Source organism: Aphis gossypii, chromosome 1 (genome assembly GCF_020184175.1).
Source record: "Aphis gossypii isolate Hap1 chromosome 1, ASM2018417v2, whole genome shotgun sequence".
Taxonomy (NCBI): Eukaryota; Metazoa; Arthropoda; class Insecta; order Hemiptera; family Aphididae; genus Aphis; species Aphis gossypii.
The window spans coordinates 31,247,959-31,265,338 of NC_065530.1; the positions used below are offsets into that span (position 1 = coordinate 31,247,959).

The following is a 17,380-nucleotide window of genomic DNA, read 5'->3' on the forward strand; positions in this document are numbered from 1 at the left end:
AATTGTAAAATTATAATTGATATTCTTAAAAATGTAGTTCCCTTCATTAAAACTTATCATTCTAGAACAAATTAAGGAACCAGATATGCCTCGAGACCCATTTCACTTATTTTATGTCTTCGATAGTCAGATGAAAAAATTATGATATTAAATTTTAAATTTGATTTAAATATTAAAAGCTAATAGTTAAAAAATCTTTGTCGACATTTTATTGTTTTACCTAAATGTTATGTAAGCCAATGAATGTGTTCGTAGGTTTTTTCAATAAAATCAATTTACCTGTACATCATGTATTTGATTCTGGTATCGACCTGCAAAGTTCCCATATCTATTCAATGGATATTAAATAGAATTTGAACTTTAATATTGAGAATTTCTGATCATTCAAATCTAAACAGTAATAACAATACTGACTGATACAAAAGTTTAGAATACATTAATAAGTAGGTGGCCGTTGTTATGCACGAATGATATAATAATAATAATAATAATAATAATAACCCGACAACCGCTCATTCAGCCAATAAATATTGCCAAACACAATTTTAACTGTTAGGCCAGAACATTAAATTTATGTTATTATAAATATATATATTTTGTCACATCCGTGGGGGGCTTAACATTTTTTTCTTATCAATTAGCGTAAACAGACGTTTTTAGCCATTTATTGTACATTATTCTAGCTGAGATACCAAGTATATGTAGATAATAGAAACTTAAAAAATATATATATATATTGAATAGCTTCTGTATTAATGATTCTGAACGAAGTGATGAATTTATTGATTTTACAATGATGTAGGTGTGGTTTTTTTTTTGTGTCAGCATACAAAAACGCTGTCTGTATCAATGCTTCAATTTTAAACGTCGGGGATAGTTTCCGATATCATAGTGCATAGAATAATATCCTTGCTACATTATACAGGTTAAAAGAAAGAATTTTCCAACAGTTTCAAAAAATAATCGACTTTTTATATGATTGTAACTAAAAACGTATCACAGTAAATAATATAAATTTTCACCAAATGTTTATATTAGTGTTGTCTATATAAATTAAAATATTTTGGCTTTTTTTCGATTTTTCTGAGTATTTTTTTTTTTTTTTGAAATGTCGATAAAAAAATGTTGGTTGCCCAAAAAGGACCAATTTCATGTTTTTTGAAAAAAGTTTTGTAATTTCTATTAAGAATATTATTACCTATTATTAGTCACAAAATACATGCACAACAGAGTTACATTGTTATTTTTGGTTAGGCAGCAGTGGCTGTAATCGCGTCCATATAGTTAGGTACTTACAACTTATTTAATAAACACTAATATATAATTTAATACATACTGTATAATAATGCGTTTCATACATATTTTATATTATACAAATAAAGTAGGTAAGTTGTACATCAATATATTAGGTACCTACCTACATTAAACCTGTGTAACTTTTCACACTAGTATTTCTAGTGTAGGTTGCATTTTTTTACGAAGAAAATTTAATTAGGTACGGACATAATATAAACTTTTCAGTACCTATATTTATCTTCAAAGATTTTGAATAACTTAACAGTACTTAATTATCTTATGGGTTAATACGGCACTATAATATGCATTTTATATTTTAATTTAATTGTTTTGATGTATCTTATTCAAATTTTAATAATTAAATAGATTTATAATTATCATAATGCGAGTAGACTATATAATAGTTTTATGAAAATTGTTAACACATTACGCATTACGCATATGAATATATCATACAAAAATATACATTCATCAGTAACAATTTTGTGTGTTTACATTCAATATTTAAATATTACAGTGAAATTATATATTATCAGGGTGTACTTGTAATGCCTGTTCACTTTTCTGATCCGTTTGCAAAGACTTCTCCAAACATTTATAATGATAGGTTTTTTTTACACTGAACACACTTATAAACTGATTTGAAGAGTTTAAAATTGTTGCATGCGAATCATGCATTTTTTGAAAAATGTGGAAAAAAAAGTGACTTGACGAAATTATGATTTTCGAAATGCATATTAATCGCCGTTAAAATACAGATACAATACAACACTTTTCTAATGTAATTTTGAATACAAACTGTTTTATTATTAATATATATTTATTGAAACCCTGAATAACACGAATTGCTAATGGTTTCATTCATGTAAAGTTGTAAAGTAACTATTATTTTTTTTTTATATCAGCCAGATAATATTTAATTTATCTAATTTTATATATTATATATAAAAAAAAAATGTTATGTTTATTTTTTCATAAAGCTTATGAATACAATTGAGTACGTCATTAGTCATTATTCAAACAGGAATAGTATTTTTTTAGTTTTCTCATAACAATTGTTTTATTTTTATTTTCCTTTATGCCCGGCCATCGTGCATTTATTTTAATCATTAGAAGAAATATAATTATATTGGTAACGGTTGTACCTTTAATTCCTGTTCACTTTTTAAAGACTTTCTTAGACATTTCCTGTGACACGTCTTTTTGCATTGTACACATTTGTAAATCGATTTGAACAATTTGATTTTTTTGCAAATCATGCATTTTTTTAATGAATTTGGAAAAAAAAATGATTTTACAAAATTATGATTTTCGAAAATATGCATTTTAAACGGCGTTTAATGAAGTTACACACGACGTTTTCAATGTAATGTTGATTACGAACTGTTTGTATCATAAATTTATTAATTGAATCCCCGAATAACACGAGTTGCTATTGGTTTCTTTCATGTAATGTAACTATTATTTTTCTTTTCAGCCAGATAGTATTTTATTTGTTAAAATGTGTATTTTCATTTATTATCCTTATATTATTAGCTCCGTCTCTCAAGTACCTCTCGTAAATTTTTTCACCAAAATTTCACAAGTATATTTAACCACAAAGACTTGTTTTGTAACTTAAAGGGAAGTTCAGAATTTCAAACATTAATGCCACCCCAGCACCCCAGTACCCATCAAAATGATTTTATTGATAAGAAATTTACACACAATTGTGTAACCAAATGTAATCCAATATTCCATAATCTTTATAGTTTCAAACATACCCCTGCTTTAATAGTTAGGTACAATTTGTCGTACTAAGCTTTTTTTTTAATTTATGTCATTCCATGTAGTATAATTTGTGTCTGTTAATACCTATTTACATTCCTAAATTTATTGTTCTACTCTGTCATACGAATAATATACACTCAGCCCACCGCCACGGTCTTGGTGTGAGCTAAGTAAAAAAAAAAAAAAAAATAAAATAACTGCACATAGGTACTTATATGTAGGTATAGTATATGGAAGCAGGATTTTTCCATATTTTAACCGTATAAAATACAGACAAATCTGTATAGGAAATAACTAATTTCTTAACACATCAATTAACTCCTAGTAAACTCCAAAACATCAGAAATATTGTGTATAACGTTCTTTTGTGAAAATAATCAAAATCGTACGTTTACAAATATAGTTATAAATGAAATAGTGCGATTTTTTTAATGGAAATTTATATTAGATTCAGAATCACGGCAGCCGTTTCTAGCGTTGTCGTTGCCATAGATCATAATTATTTATTATTATTATTATTATTATTATTATTTTGCATTGATGATAAAAATTGGTTATCACATCTTATAGTACTTAAAGATGTAATATTTTTTTTTACTTAGCTCTTTTTACGCCTAATTCACGTAGGGTTTTTGTTGTGTGTATATATATCGAATATTTCAGATACCTAATTTCACTTTAATCAATTATGAATCGTTTTAAGTGAGATAAACATCGTAATATATTATACTTACGTGTGTACAATATTATACAATGTGTAAAAAAAAATTTTCAGTTTTTATATTAATTTATAATTTTGATGGTTTTTACGGATAAGTATTATTGTTTTTTTTAATTAAAGGTGGTGTTGATATTTATATAATTAAATGATTATATTATAATCTACCGTGATTAAATGTATACATAATATATTTATGGTTATATTTATAAATTTAAACTTACCGAATCCAACTTTGTTTAGTTTTTGAGAAGTATAATAATCATCGTTTTTACGGTACACAGCCTTTATGATATTATCGATATAATATAATACGTATTTATAATAGGTGTTAACCCATTTCCCAATTTATGAGTTGTGATTCCTTCCTTTATCATTTATAGACCAAATGTAATTCCAGCTAATATCACTCCAACTACACATCTTTTAATTGAATGTTATCTATCTTTTAAGATCAGATAAACCTTGGCCAATAAAAATTTACACTTGATTCACAAAATATATTAATTTTATTTTATTTTATATCAATGGGTATAAACTAGTTAAATGTATAATATATTTACAACAGTTTCAATGTTTTAGAATGGAATTCATGGAAAAAAGCCAATTGGCTTATAAAATATAACATATAAAAAATTCAAAAACATATTTAAAAAACAAAACATAAACATTCAATTTAAACAAAAATACAACTTGATTATAAAGTTAAAACTTTTATCATTTTTTTTTCCTATTAATATACTAAAATAAACAATCAAAAATAACAATCAGAAATAAAATATTATGGCAAAAATAAACAAATTAATTACATAAAAAAAAAATTTGAATTAATCAATCATAAAGTTATAATGTTTTAGCATGGAGTTCATAGAAAAAAGCCAACGGGCTTATAAAATATAACATATAAAAAAATTCAAAAACTTGAAAAACAAAATGTAAACATTCAATTTAAATATCGTAGTATAACTAAATTATAAAGATAAACTTTTTCCACAATTTTGATTTGGTTTCCAAAAGGTCTCTTCTTAACATATTGATTAGGTACTCCAACACAAATATGTTCAATACCAATAAATTAATTAGTGAAAATAAAATTTAAAACAGTCTCCATTCACTGAATCAATTCAATTTGAGGGGGAATACTAGACGTGGAAGCCACTTCCATCATCTCATTTTGGTTCTGATTCAGTATATTACTACCGTTGACTGTTGTCGACACATGAGGTCTATTTGTAGAATTGTTGTTGAATGATTGAGGACATGCATCAAACAATTTTGAATGGTCTATCCCCCTGTGGTTAGCTTGCACTATTCGGGGTTGATAAACCGGTACGGAATTGGATCTTGTTACATTACGGTCGAGTGATGGAGATGATAAATAATGAGTTTCCATTTCTTGATTTATATTAAATGTATGGTCTCGAGTTGGACTCACACTAAGATTGTCTATTAACGATGGAGCTATGTATGTAAAACCCTGAAAAAATAAATAGCAATATTAAATTATTTCTTAAATAATTAAAATAAGCAATGATTGGATGAACAATAATATATTTAAAAAATTTAATTACTTTAATTTTAATTTCATAAAAATCTACACAGAAAAAGGTTTTAGTAAATTATAAAATATATTATGCTACAATCAATTACAGCAATATCACAATAAATGTAAACAAGGCAAGACAGTAAATATTTACATCAAATTTAAATTCGTCATTATCACGAGGCATGAATGAATCATCTACAGGTGTATCAACTGGAGGCTGATCAGTAAACCTGGAATCGAATTGCGTTGTGTCGTCTGCGCCACTCTAAGCAATAATATCTGAATAAATACACGATTGTATTAAATAGTGAACATTACAGTGAGCTTACTAATATGGGTATATATGGAGGTTCGCAGGTACGGTTTGTTATCTCTTTCCAGTCAATTTGTTGAAAAAAACAATGATTTTTGATCTCTTCGGCTTCATTTAAGCCCGATCCTAATCTAGAGCTAACTTGTCTCTATCAATTTGAAAAATAATATTAACTTAATTACAATTAATTTACATAATTTATTATTAACGAAAAACAATGTATTATAAAATATTTTAATACTATCTATAAGATAATTATATCTTAAAATTCCCATCTAATAGTTTTATTTGTATACATATGTTTAACATTTATAATAAAGTTTGTATTATTAAACATGTAAAGAATCAAATTGAAACAAGTTTATTTTTTACTTACTTCAAGTAATTTGCTTAGGAGATCACTGGCTTCCATCGATATATATAATGGTATCTCCAGGTCTCTGGTAAGAATATTAGCCACAGTGTCCTCTGCACCATCCATACTGTCAGCTCTAAATGGTGGCTTGAAGGTAAACATAAATATAAACAAATTAAAATTGTAATATTCATAACTAAGTCTAACAATATTATTTACAGTGCCAGTTATCATGTCAAACATGACAGCTCCGAGTGACCACCAATCGGCCGGTTTCCCATGACCACTCCTAGTCAAGATTTCCGGTGCCCTGATATCATAAATTAATGTTTTTTTTTTTTTTTAAATAGATTATCATTAAAATTGATATATGTTTGGGATGTCTTACATATATGAAATTGTGCCGCAAAATGTATGTGTAACACTATCTCCATGAATATTTTCTTTACATAAACCCAAATCTGTCAGTTTTAAATGACCGTCTTGGTCTAACAATATGTTTTCTGGTTTTAAATCTCTAAATACACAAATAAAATCCATAGTTTATACATTTAAAAAATTTTAGAATAAAATAATATTTTTAAGTATTAAGTATATTAGAAAAAAAATTATATTTATTAATTACCACCGAGCTCTGCTTATTAAATATTTAGGACATATATAAATAAAAAAATAATGTAATATAATATTACAATTAGTTTATTTAATTTATACAAGACAAGAAAAACCTCGAGAAGAACTGTATAATTAGATATATTTTAAAAACATAATAAACTTGTAGATTATACAAAATACCAACTTTTTCCACCTTTATTTCATTTTGGTAAATATTTAAATTCTAATTTGTTACTTTTTATTTATTAGGAAAATATTTTAAAGGATTTGTGAGGTAGTGTATTTTATAACGAAATCAAAAAACGTGGTTAATCATTAAGTCTTTAAATAATCATTTTTTATTACATTTTCGAAAAAAATAAATATAATTCTCCAAATGCTATTAATAGCATTAAACTTCAAAAAACTGTGGCTTTTAGATTCAAGTGGATAAATGTAAAATATTTTTATTTTTCAATTCTTTAAAAACTTGAAAACAATCAATAATATAATGGATAAATGTTATAAATACATATAGGTACTTAAAAATATTAAATGATACGTTACTGGACAAAGTAATACCTGTAAATTATCCCTTGACTGTGTAAATGCTGAATTGCAATAATAATTTCTGCCACATAAAAGCTGTAATATTAAAATTGTACTAGAGTCAATACATGATAAGAAAAATATATGGCTCAACATAAATCAACTTTTAATTGAATTAAATTAGTAGTTAACTGACTGTGTAGCCTTAAAAAATTGCAAGACATATTATTATGTTAAATTTAGAATAAAAAATAAAAGTATTTTATTGTCTAAAAATTAAAATGTAGTATAAAAAAAATAATAATAATTAACACTTAATATTTTAATTCATTTTTAACCTATAATCCTTATAAAACAAAGTAAAATAGAAATTTGTTTTGTATACTTTTTCATTAATCATTATAATTTTTGAACATATATCACAAGATTTAATGTGGTTTTGAAAGTATTATATGTTAATGGTACACCACCGCTCAACAAAGTACATATCACATCAATGGAGTTTGTAATATTTGTGAAAATGAATCAAAGTCAACATAATTAAATATATCATAAAATAAATCTTCTTATTAAATTAAATACCTAGTAATTGCTAACTAGTCTGTATTACTTTGTTGTAGGAGGTTCCACAGTCATAACTACATAAATATTTTAATAATAATAAACAACTGAAATAGAAGTAAATGTGAAATACCATGCTGTTTCTTCCAAAAATATTCCTTCTCTTTCTAATTGCATAAAAAGTTCTCCGCCACTTAAATATTCCATTACAAGATAAAGTTTTTCATTTGTTTGAAATGCATAGAACAAACTGACTATAAATGGATGCTAAAAATATTAAAATATATATAGAGTAAGAGTATTGAGTGTTCTGTAAAGCTATAAAAATATTGTAAAAACAAAATTGAGCTTGAACCTTAACAACTTCAAGGATGTTTCTTTCCGATTTCGTATGATCCATTTCTTTAGGATTTTCGAATATCCTGGTCTTAATCATCACTTTCATCGCGAACACTCTATTGGCATCTTTACCCGTCTTTTTTCTTACTTGAAACACCTTGCCGTAGCCTCCTCTTCCCAAAACTTTCATCATTTCAAAGGAATCCGGTGATAATTTTTCATTTGTAGACTTTAATGTTTCTATGTCACTAGAACAATATTATTCAATTATATTTTTAATATAAGTTTTAAACTGTTATAAAAATATAAAAAATATCTTTAACAATAAAATATTAAAACCATAGGCTTATAAGAATTTCCACATTTATTTCTGTCAGAATATGTCCGACACAAATAGAAAAAATATTTAATATTATTAAGAATAATACCTAATGATAAATGACCCCGTTCCCCCAGACTGTATGGCCAATCATATAGGTATATTAAATAAAACATAGGAAAAAAATATCATACTTTTCATCATATTCATAAATGTTTGGATCTTGAGCATAGCATACCTAAAAACAATAATGTTATTAAAGATTTTAAAATAAAATAGAAACTTAGGTTGTAGATATAAAATATATATAACTAAGAATTTAGGATAAATAATTAAATATTTTAGGTATTTAGTTACTTCAGTTTCAGATTTTTGTTTATTTATTATTATGTTTTTTCGCAATATATCATCGTTTTCCATAGATTTTTCAACGTCTTCTGTTGTATGTGTTGTTTGTGTTTTCGGCATTTCTTTTTCATGTACGATATCTTCGTCAACTGTAAGAATTTCCATTTCATCGGTTTTATTCGTTTGATTTGTACTTGAATCAATCTGTGTCTTGTCGTCTGGACCATTCTAAACAATAATATGTATAACTTTATGTGTGCAAACTCTAAGACACTCAATAGAAAATGAACAGGCTGGATACTGGCTTTGATTATTTTTATTATAAATATTAGTACATTCAACTATGCTTATACGTTGAACGGCGCATGGGCAAAAAGGAATAGAATGACTAAATAATTCGATTTGTACGTATTTTTTTCTTATAACATCATACTATGTCTTGAAGATTATTATGCTCTGCATTGATGTGAATTATATATATATATATATATAAAAAAAATGTTAATTTTTTCATAAAGCTTATGAATACAATTGAATACGTCATTAGTCATTATTCAAACAGGAATAGTATTTTTTTAGTTTTCTCATAACAATTGTTTTATTTTTATTTTCCTTTATGCCCGGCCATCGTGCATTTATTTTAATTATTAGAAGAAATATAATTATATTGGTAACGGTTGTACCTTTAATTCCTGTTCACTTTTTAAAGACTTTCTTAGACATTTCCTGTGACACGTCTTTTTGCATTGTACACATTTGTAAATCGATTTGAACAATTTGATTTTTTTGCAAATCATGCATTTTTTTAATGAATTTGGAAAAAAAAATGATTTTACAAAATTATGATTTTCGAAAATATGCATTTTAAACGGCGTTTAATTAAGTTACACACGACGTTTTCAATGTAATGTTGATTACGAACTGTTTGTATCATAAATTTATTAATTGAATCCCCGAATAACACGAGTTGCTATTGGTTTCTTTCATGTAATGTAACTATTATTTTTCTTTTCAGCCAGATAGTATTTTATTTGTTAAAATGTGTATTTTCATTTATTATCCTTATATTATTAGCTCCGTCTCTCAAGTACCTCTCGTAAATTTTTTCACCAAAATTTCACAAGTATATTTAACCACAAAGACTTGTTTTGTAACTTAAAGGGAAGTTCAGAATTTCAAACATTAATGCCACCCCAGCACCCCAGTACCCATCAAAATGATTTTATTGATAAGAAATTTACACACAATTGTGTAACCAAATGTAATCCAATATTCCATAATCTTTATAGTTTCAAACATACCCCTGCTTTAATAGTTAGGTACAATTTGTCGTACTAAGCTTTTTTTTTTAATTTATGTCATTCCATGTAGTATAATTTGTGTCTGTTAATACCTATTTACATTCCTAAATTTATTGTTCTACTCTGTCATACGAATATATACACTCAGCCCACCGCCACGGTCTTGGTGTGAGCTAAGTAAAAAAAAAAAAAATAATAAAATAACTGCACATAGGTACTTATATGTAGGTATAGTATATGGAAGCAGGATTTTTCCATATTTTAACCGTATAAAATACAGACAAATCTGTATAGGAAATAACTAATTTCTTCTTAACACATCAATTAACTCCTAGTAAACTCCAAAACATCAGAAATATTGTGTATAACGTTCTTTTGTGAAAATAATCAAAATCGTACGTTTACAAATATAGTTATAAATGAAATAGTGCGATTTTTTTAATGGAAATTTATATTAGATTCAGAATCACGGCAGCCGTTTCTAGCGTTGTCGTTGCCATAGATCATAATTATTTATTATTATTATTATTATTATTATTTTGCATTGATGATAAAAATTGGTTATCACATCTTATAGTACTTAAAGATGTAATATTTTTTTTACTTAGCTCTTTTTACGCCTAATTCACGTAGGGTTTTTGTTGTTGTGTATATATATCGAATATTTCAGATACCTAATTTCACTTTAATCAATTATGAATCGTTTTAAGTGAGATAAACATCGTAATATATTATACTTACGTGTGTACAATATTATACAATGTGTAAAAAAAAATTTTCAGTTTTTATATTAATTTATAATTTTGATGGTTTTTACGGATAAGTATTATTGTTTTTTTTTAATTAAAGGTGGTGTTGATATTTATAATTAAATGATTATATTATAATCTACCGTGATTAAATGTATACATAATATATTTATGGTTATATTTATAATTTAAACTTACCGAATCCAACTTTGTTTAGTTTTTGAGAAGTATAATAATCATCGTTTTTACGGTACACAGCCTTTATGATATTATCGATATAATATAATACGTATTTATAATAGGTGTTAACCCATTTCCCAATTTATGAGTTGTGATTCCTTCCTTTATCATTTATAGACCAAATGTAATTCCAGCTAATATCACTCCAACTACACATCTTTTAATTGAATGTTATCTATCTTTTAAGATCAGATAAACCTTGGCCAATAAAAATTTACACTTGATTCACAAAATATATTAATTTTATTTTATTTTATATCAATGGGTATAAACTAGTTAAATGTATAATATATTTACAACAGTTTCAATGTTTTAGAATGGAATTCATGGAAAAAAGCCAATTGGCTTATAAAATATAACATATAAAAAATTCAAAAACATATTAAAAAACAAAACATAAACATTCAATTTAAACAAAAATACAACTTGATTATAAAGTTAAAACTTTTATCATTTTTTTTTCCTATTAATATACTAAAATAAACAATCAAAAATAACAATCAGAAATAAAATATTATGGCAAAAATAAACAAATTAATTACATAAAAAAAAAATTTGAATTAATCAATCATAAAGTTATAATGTTTTAGCATGGAGTTCATAGAAAAAAGCCAACGGGCTTATAAAATATAACATATAAAAAAATTCAAAAACTTGAAAAACAAAATGTAAACATTCAATTTAAATATCGTAGTATAACTAAATTATAAAGATAAACTTTTTCCACAATTTTGATTTGGTTTCCAAAAGGTCTCTTCTTAACATATTGATTAGGTACTCCAACACAAATATGTTCAATACCAATAATTAATTAGTGAAAATAAAATTTAAAACAGTCTCCATTCACTGAATCAATTCAATTTGAGGGGGAATACTAGACGTGGAAGCCACTTCCATCATCTCATTTTGGTTCTGATTCAGTATATTACTACCGTTGACTGTTGTCGACACATGAGGTCTATTTGTAGAATTGTTGTTGAATGATTGAGGACATGCATCAAACAATTTTGAATGGTCTATCCCCCTGTGGTTAGCTTGCACTATTCGGGGTTGATAAACCGGTACGGAATTGGATCTTGTTACATTACGGTCGAGTGATGGAGATGATAAATAATGAGTTTCCATTTCTTGATTTATATTAAATGTATGGTCTCGAGTTGGACTCACACTAAGATTGTCTATTAACGATGGAGCTATGTATGTAAAACCCTGAAAAAATAAATAGCAATATTAAATTATTTCTTAAATAATTAAAATAAGCAATGATTGGATGAACAATAATATATTTAAAAAATTTAATTACTTTAATTTTAATTTCATAAAAATCTACACAGAAAAAGGTTTTAGTAAATTATAAATATATTAATCATTACAGCAATATCACAATAATAACAAGGCAAGACAGTAAATATTACACAAAAATTAAAGTCTATACTTTCATAAATCATCATCGTTATCACGAGGCATGAATGAATCTCTACAGGTGTATCAACTGGAGGTGATCGAACCTGTCGTTGTGTCGTCTGCGCCACTCTAAGCATAATATCTGAATAAATACACGATTGTATTAAATAGTGAACATTACAGTGAGCTTACTAATATGGGTATATATGGAGGTTCGCAGGTACGGTTTGTTATCTCTTTCCAGTCAATTTGTTGAAAAAAACAATGATTTTTGATCTCTTCGGCTTCATTTAAGCCCGATCCTAATCTAGAGCTAACTTGTCTCTATCAATTTGAAAAATAATATTAACTTAATTACAATTAATTTACATAATTTATTATTAACGAAAAACAATGTATTATAAAATATTTTAATACTATCTATAAGATAATTATATCTTAAAATTCCCATCTAATAGTTTTATTTGTATACATATGTTTAACATTTATAATAAAGTTTGTATTATTAAACATGTAAAGAATCAAATTGAAACAAGTTTATTTTTTACTTACTTCAAGTAATTTGCTTAGGAGATCACTGGCTTCCATCGATATATATAATGGTATCTCCAGGTCTCTGGTAAGAATATTAGCCACAGTGTCCTCTGCACCATCCATACTGTCAGCTCTAAATGGTGGCTTGAAGGTAAACATAAATATAAACAAATTAAAATTGTAATATTCATAACTAAGTCTAACAATATTATTTACAGTGCCAGTTATCATGTCAAACATGACAGCTCCGAGTGACCACCAATCGGCCGGTTCCCATGACCACTCCTAGTCAAGATTTCCGGTGCCCTGATATCATAAATTAATGTTTTTTTTTTTTTTAAATAGATTATCATTAAAATTGATATATGTTTGGGATGTCTTACATATATGAAATTGTGCCGCAAAATGTATGTGTAACACTATCTCCATGAATATTTTCTTTACATAAACCCAAATCTGTCAGTTTTAAATGACCGTCTTGGTCTAACAATATGTTTTCTGGTTTTAAATCTCTAAATACACAAATAAAATCATACATAGTTTATACATTTAAAAAATTTTAGAATAAAATAATATTTTTAAGTATTAAGTATATTAGAAAAAAAATTATATTTATTAATTACCACCGAGCTCTGCTTATTAAATATTTAGGACATATATAAATAAAAAAATAATGTAATATATATTACAATTAGTTTATTTAATTTATACAAGACAAGAAAAACCTCGAGAAGAACTGTATAATTAGATATATTTTAAAAACATAATAAACTTGTAGATTATACAAAATACCAACTTTTTCCACCTTTATTTCATTTTGGTAAATATTTAAATTCTAATTTGTTACTTTTTTTTATTTATTAGGAAAATATTTTAAAGGATTTGTGAGGTAGTGTATTTTATAACGAAATCAAAAAACGTGGTTAATCATTAAGTCTTTAAATAATCATTTTTTATTACATTTTCGAAAAAAATAAATATAATTCTCCAAATGCTATTAATAGCATTAAACTTCAAAAAACTGTGGCTTTTAGATTCAAGTGGATAAATGTAAAATATTTTTATTTTTCAATTCTTTAAAAACTTGAAAACAATCAATAATATAATGGATAAATGTTATAAATACATATAGGTACTTAAAAATATTAAATGATACGTTACTGGACAAAGTAATACCTGTAAATTATCCCTTGACTGTGTAAATGCTGAATTGCAATAATAATTTCTGCCACATAAAAGCTGTAATATTAAAATTGTACTAGAGTCAATACATGATAAGAAAAATATATGGCTCAACATAAATCAACTTTTAATTGAATTAAATTAGTAGTTAACTGACTGTGTAGCCTTAAAAAATTGCAAGACATAATTATGTTAAATTTAGAATAAAAAATAAAAGTATTTTATTGTCTAAAAATTAAAATGTAGTATAAAAAAAATAATAATAATTAACACTTAATATTTTAATTCATTTTTAACCTATAATCCTTATAAAACAAGTAAAATAGAAATTTGTTTTGTATACTTTTTCATTAATCATTATAATTTTTGAACATATATCACAAGATATTACTAATGTGGTTTTGAAAGTATTATATGTTAATGGTACACCACCGCTCAACAAAGTACAATATCACATCAATGGAGTTTGTAATATTTGTGAAAATGAATCAAAGTCAACATAATTAAATATATCATAAAATAAATCTTCTTATTAAATTAAATACCTAGTAATTGCTAACTAGTCTGTATTACTTTGTTGTAGGAGGTTCCACAGTCATAACTACATAAATTTTAATAATATAATAAACAACTGAAATAGAAGTAAATGTGAAATACCATGCTGTTTCTTCCAAAAATATTCCTTCTCTTTCTAATTGCATAAAAAGTTCTCCGCCACTTAAATATTCCATTACAAGATAAAGTTTTTCATTTGTTTGAAATGCATAGAACAAACTGACTATAAATGGATGCTAAAAATATTAAAATATATAGAGTAAGAGTATTGAGTGTTCTGTAAAGCTATAAAAATATTGTAAAAACAAAATTGAGCTTGAACCTTAACAACTTCAAGGATGTTTCTTCCGATTTCGTATGATCCATTTCTTTAGGATTTTCGAATATCCTGGTCTTAATCATCACTTTCATCGCGAACACTCTATTGGCATCTTTACCCGTCTTTTTTCTTACTTGAAACACCTTGCCGTAGCCTCCTCTTCCCAAAACTTTCATCATTTCAAAGGAATCCGGTGATAATTTTTCATTTGTAGACTTTAATGTTTCTATGTCACTAGAACAATATTATTCAATTATATTTTTAATATAAGTTTTAAACTGTTATAAAAATATAAAAAATATCTTTAACAATAAAATATTAAAACCATAGGCTTATAAGAATTTCCACATTTATTTCTGTCAGAATATGTCCGACACAAATAGAAAAAAATATTTAATATTATTAAGAATAATACCTAATGATAAATGACCCCGTTCCCCCAGACTGTATGGCCAATCATATAGGTATATTAAATAAAACATAGGAAAAAAATATCATACTTTTCATCATATTCATAAATGTTTGGATCTTGAGCATAGCATACCTAAAAACAATAATGTTATTAAAGATTTTAAAATAAAATAGAAACTTAGGTTGTAGATATAAAATATATATAACTAAGAATTTAGGATAAATAATTAAATATTTTAGGTATTTAGTTACTTCAGTTTCAGATTTTTGTTTATTTATTATTATGTTTTTTCGCAATATATCATCGTTTTCCATAGATTTTTCAACGTCTTCTGTTGTATGTGTTGTTTGTGTTTTCGGCATTTCTTTTTCATGTACGATATCTTCGTCAACTGTAGAATTTCCATTTCATCGTTTTTATTCGTTTGATTTGTACTTGAATCAATCTGTGTCTTGTCGTCTGGACCATTCTAAACAATAATATGTATAACTTTATGTGTGCAAACTCTAAGACACTCAATAGAAAATGAACAGGCTGGATACTGGCTTTGATTATTTTTATTATAAATATTAGTACATTCAACTATGCTTATACGTTGAACGGCGCATGGGCAAAAAGGAATAGAATGACTAAATAATTCGATTTGTACGTATTTTTTTCTTATAACATCATACTATGTCTTGAAGATTATTATGCTCTGCATTGATGTGAATTATATATATATATATATATATATAAAAAAAATGTTAATTTTTTCATAAAGCTTATGAATACAATTGAATACGTCATTAGTCATTATTCAAACAGGAATAGTATTTTTTTAGTTTTCTCATAACAATTGTTTTATTTTTATTTTCCTTTATGCCCGGCCATCGTGCATTTATTTTAATCATTAGAAGAAATATAATTATATTGGTAACGGTTGTACCTTTAATTCCTGTTCACTTTTTAAAGACTTTCTTAGACATTTCCTGTGACACGTCTTTTTGCATTGTACACATTTGTAAATCGATTTGAACAATTTGATTTTTTTGCAAATCATGCATTTTTTTAATGAATTTGGAAAAAAAAATGATTTTACAAAATTATGATTTTCGAAAATATGCATTTTAAACGGCGTTTAATTAAGTTACACACGACGTTTTCAATGTAATGTTGATTACGAACTGTTTGTATCATAAATTTATTAATTGAATCCCCGAATAACACGAGTTGCTATTGGTTTCTTTCATGTAATGTAACTATTATTTTTCTTTTCAGCCAGATAGTATTTTATTTGTTAAAATGTGTTTTTCATTTATTATCCTTATATTATTAGCTCCGTCTCTCAAGTACCTCTCGTAAATTTTTTCACCAAAATTTCACAAGTATATTTAACCACAAAGACTTGTTTTGTAACTTAAAGGGAAGTTCAGAATTTCAAACATTAATGCCACCCCAGCACCCCAGTACCCATCAAAATGATTTTATTGATAAGAAATTTACACACAATTGTGTAACCAAATGTAATCCAATATTCCATAATCTTTATAGTTTCAAACATACCCCTGCTTTAATAGTTAGGTACAATTTGTCGTACTAAGCTTTTTTTTTAATTTATGTCATTCCATGTAGTATAATTTGTGTCTGTTAATACCTATTTACATTCCTAAATTTATTGTTCTACTCTGTCATACGAATATATACACTCAGCCCACCGCCACGGTCTTGGTGTGAGCTAAGTAAAAAAAAAAAAAATAATAAAATAACTGCACATAGGTACTTATATGTAGGTATAGTATATGGAAGCAGGATTTTTCCATATTTTAACCGTATAAAATACAGACAAATCTGTATAGGAAATAACTAATTTCTTAACACATCAATTAACTCCTAGTAAACTCCAAAACATCAGAAATATTGTGTATAACGTTCTTTTGTGAAAATAATCAAAATCGTACGTTTACAAATATAGTTATAAATGAAATAGTGCGATT

At 25.8% G+C, this 17,380-nt stretch overlaps 1 protein-coding gene and 1 pseudogene across 2 annotated transcripts; both read right to left on the reverse strand.

Moving 5' to 3' along the window:
• Positions 1-4,502: 4,502 nt before the first annotated feature.
• LOC126549335 (ribosomal protein S6 kinase beta-2-like) lies at positions 4,503-16,603 on the reverse strand. Of its 2 annotated transcripts, none has more exons than XM_050198175.1 (12): positions 16,333-16,603; positions 8,718-8,936; positions 8,555-8,598; positions 8,058-8,289; positions 7,836-7,969; positions 7,175-7,237; positions 6,387-6,515; positions 6,218-6,308; positions 6,020-6,145; positions 5,660-5,791; positions 5,482-5,595; positions 4,503-5,261 (listed from the first exon to the last, which is right to left on the reverse strand). In XM_050198175.1, the coding sequence occupies exons 1-12, from the start codon at positions 16,510-16,512 to the stop codon at positions 4,896-4,898; spliced, it is 1,830 nt and encodes a 609-aa protein (XP_050054132.1). In that variant the 5' UTR covers positions 16,513-16,603; the 3' UTR covers positions 4,503-4,895. The 2 variants fall into 2 exon arrangements, with proteins under 2 accessions (XP_050054132.1, XP_050054131.1); XM_050198174.1 differs by lacking the exon at positions 16,333-16,603 and adding an exon at positions 9,392-9,654.
• Positions 12,487-15,792, reverse strand: LOC126549067 (ribosomal protein S6 kinase beta-1-like; annotated as a pseudogene).
• Positions 16,604-17,380: the final 777 nt, after the last annotated feature.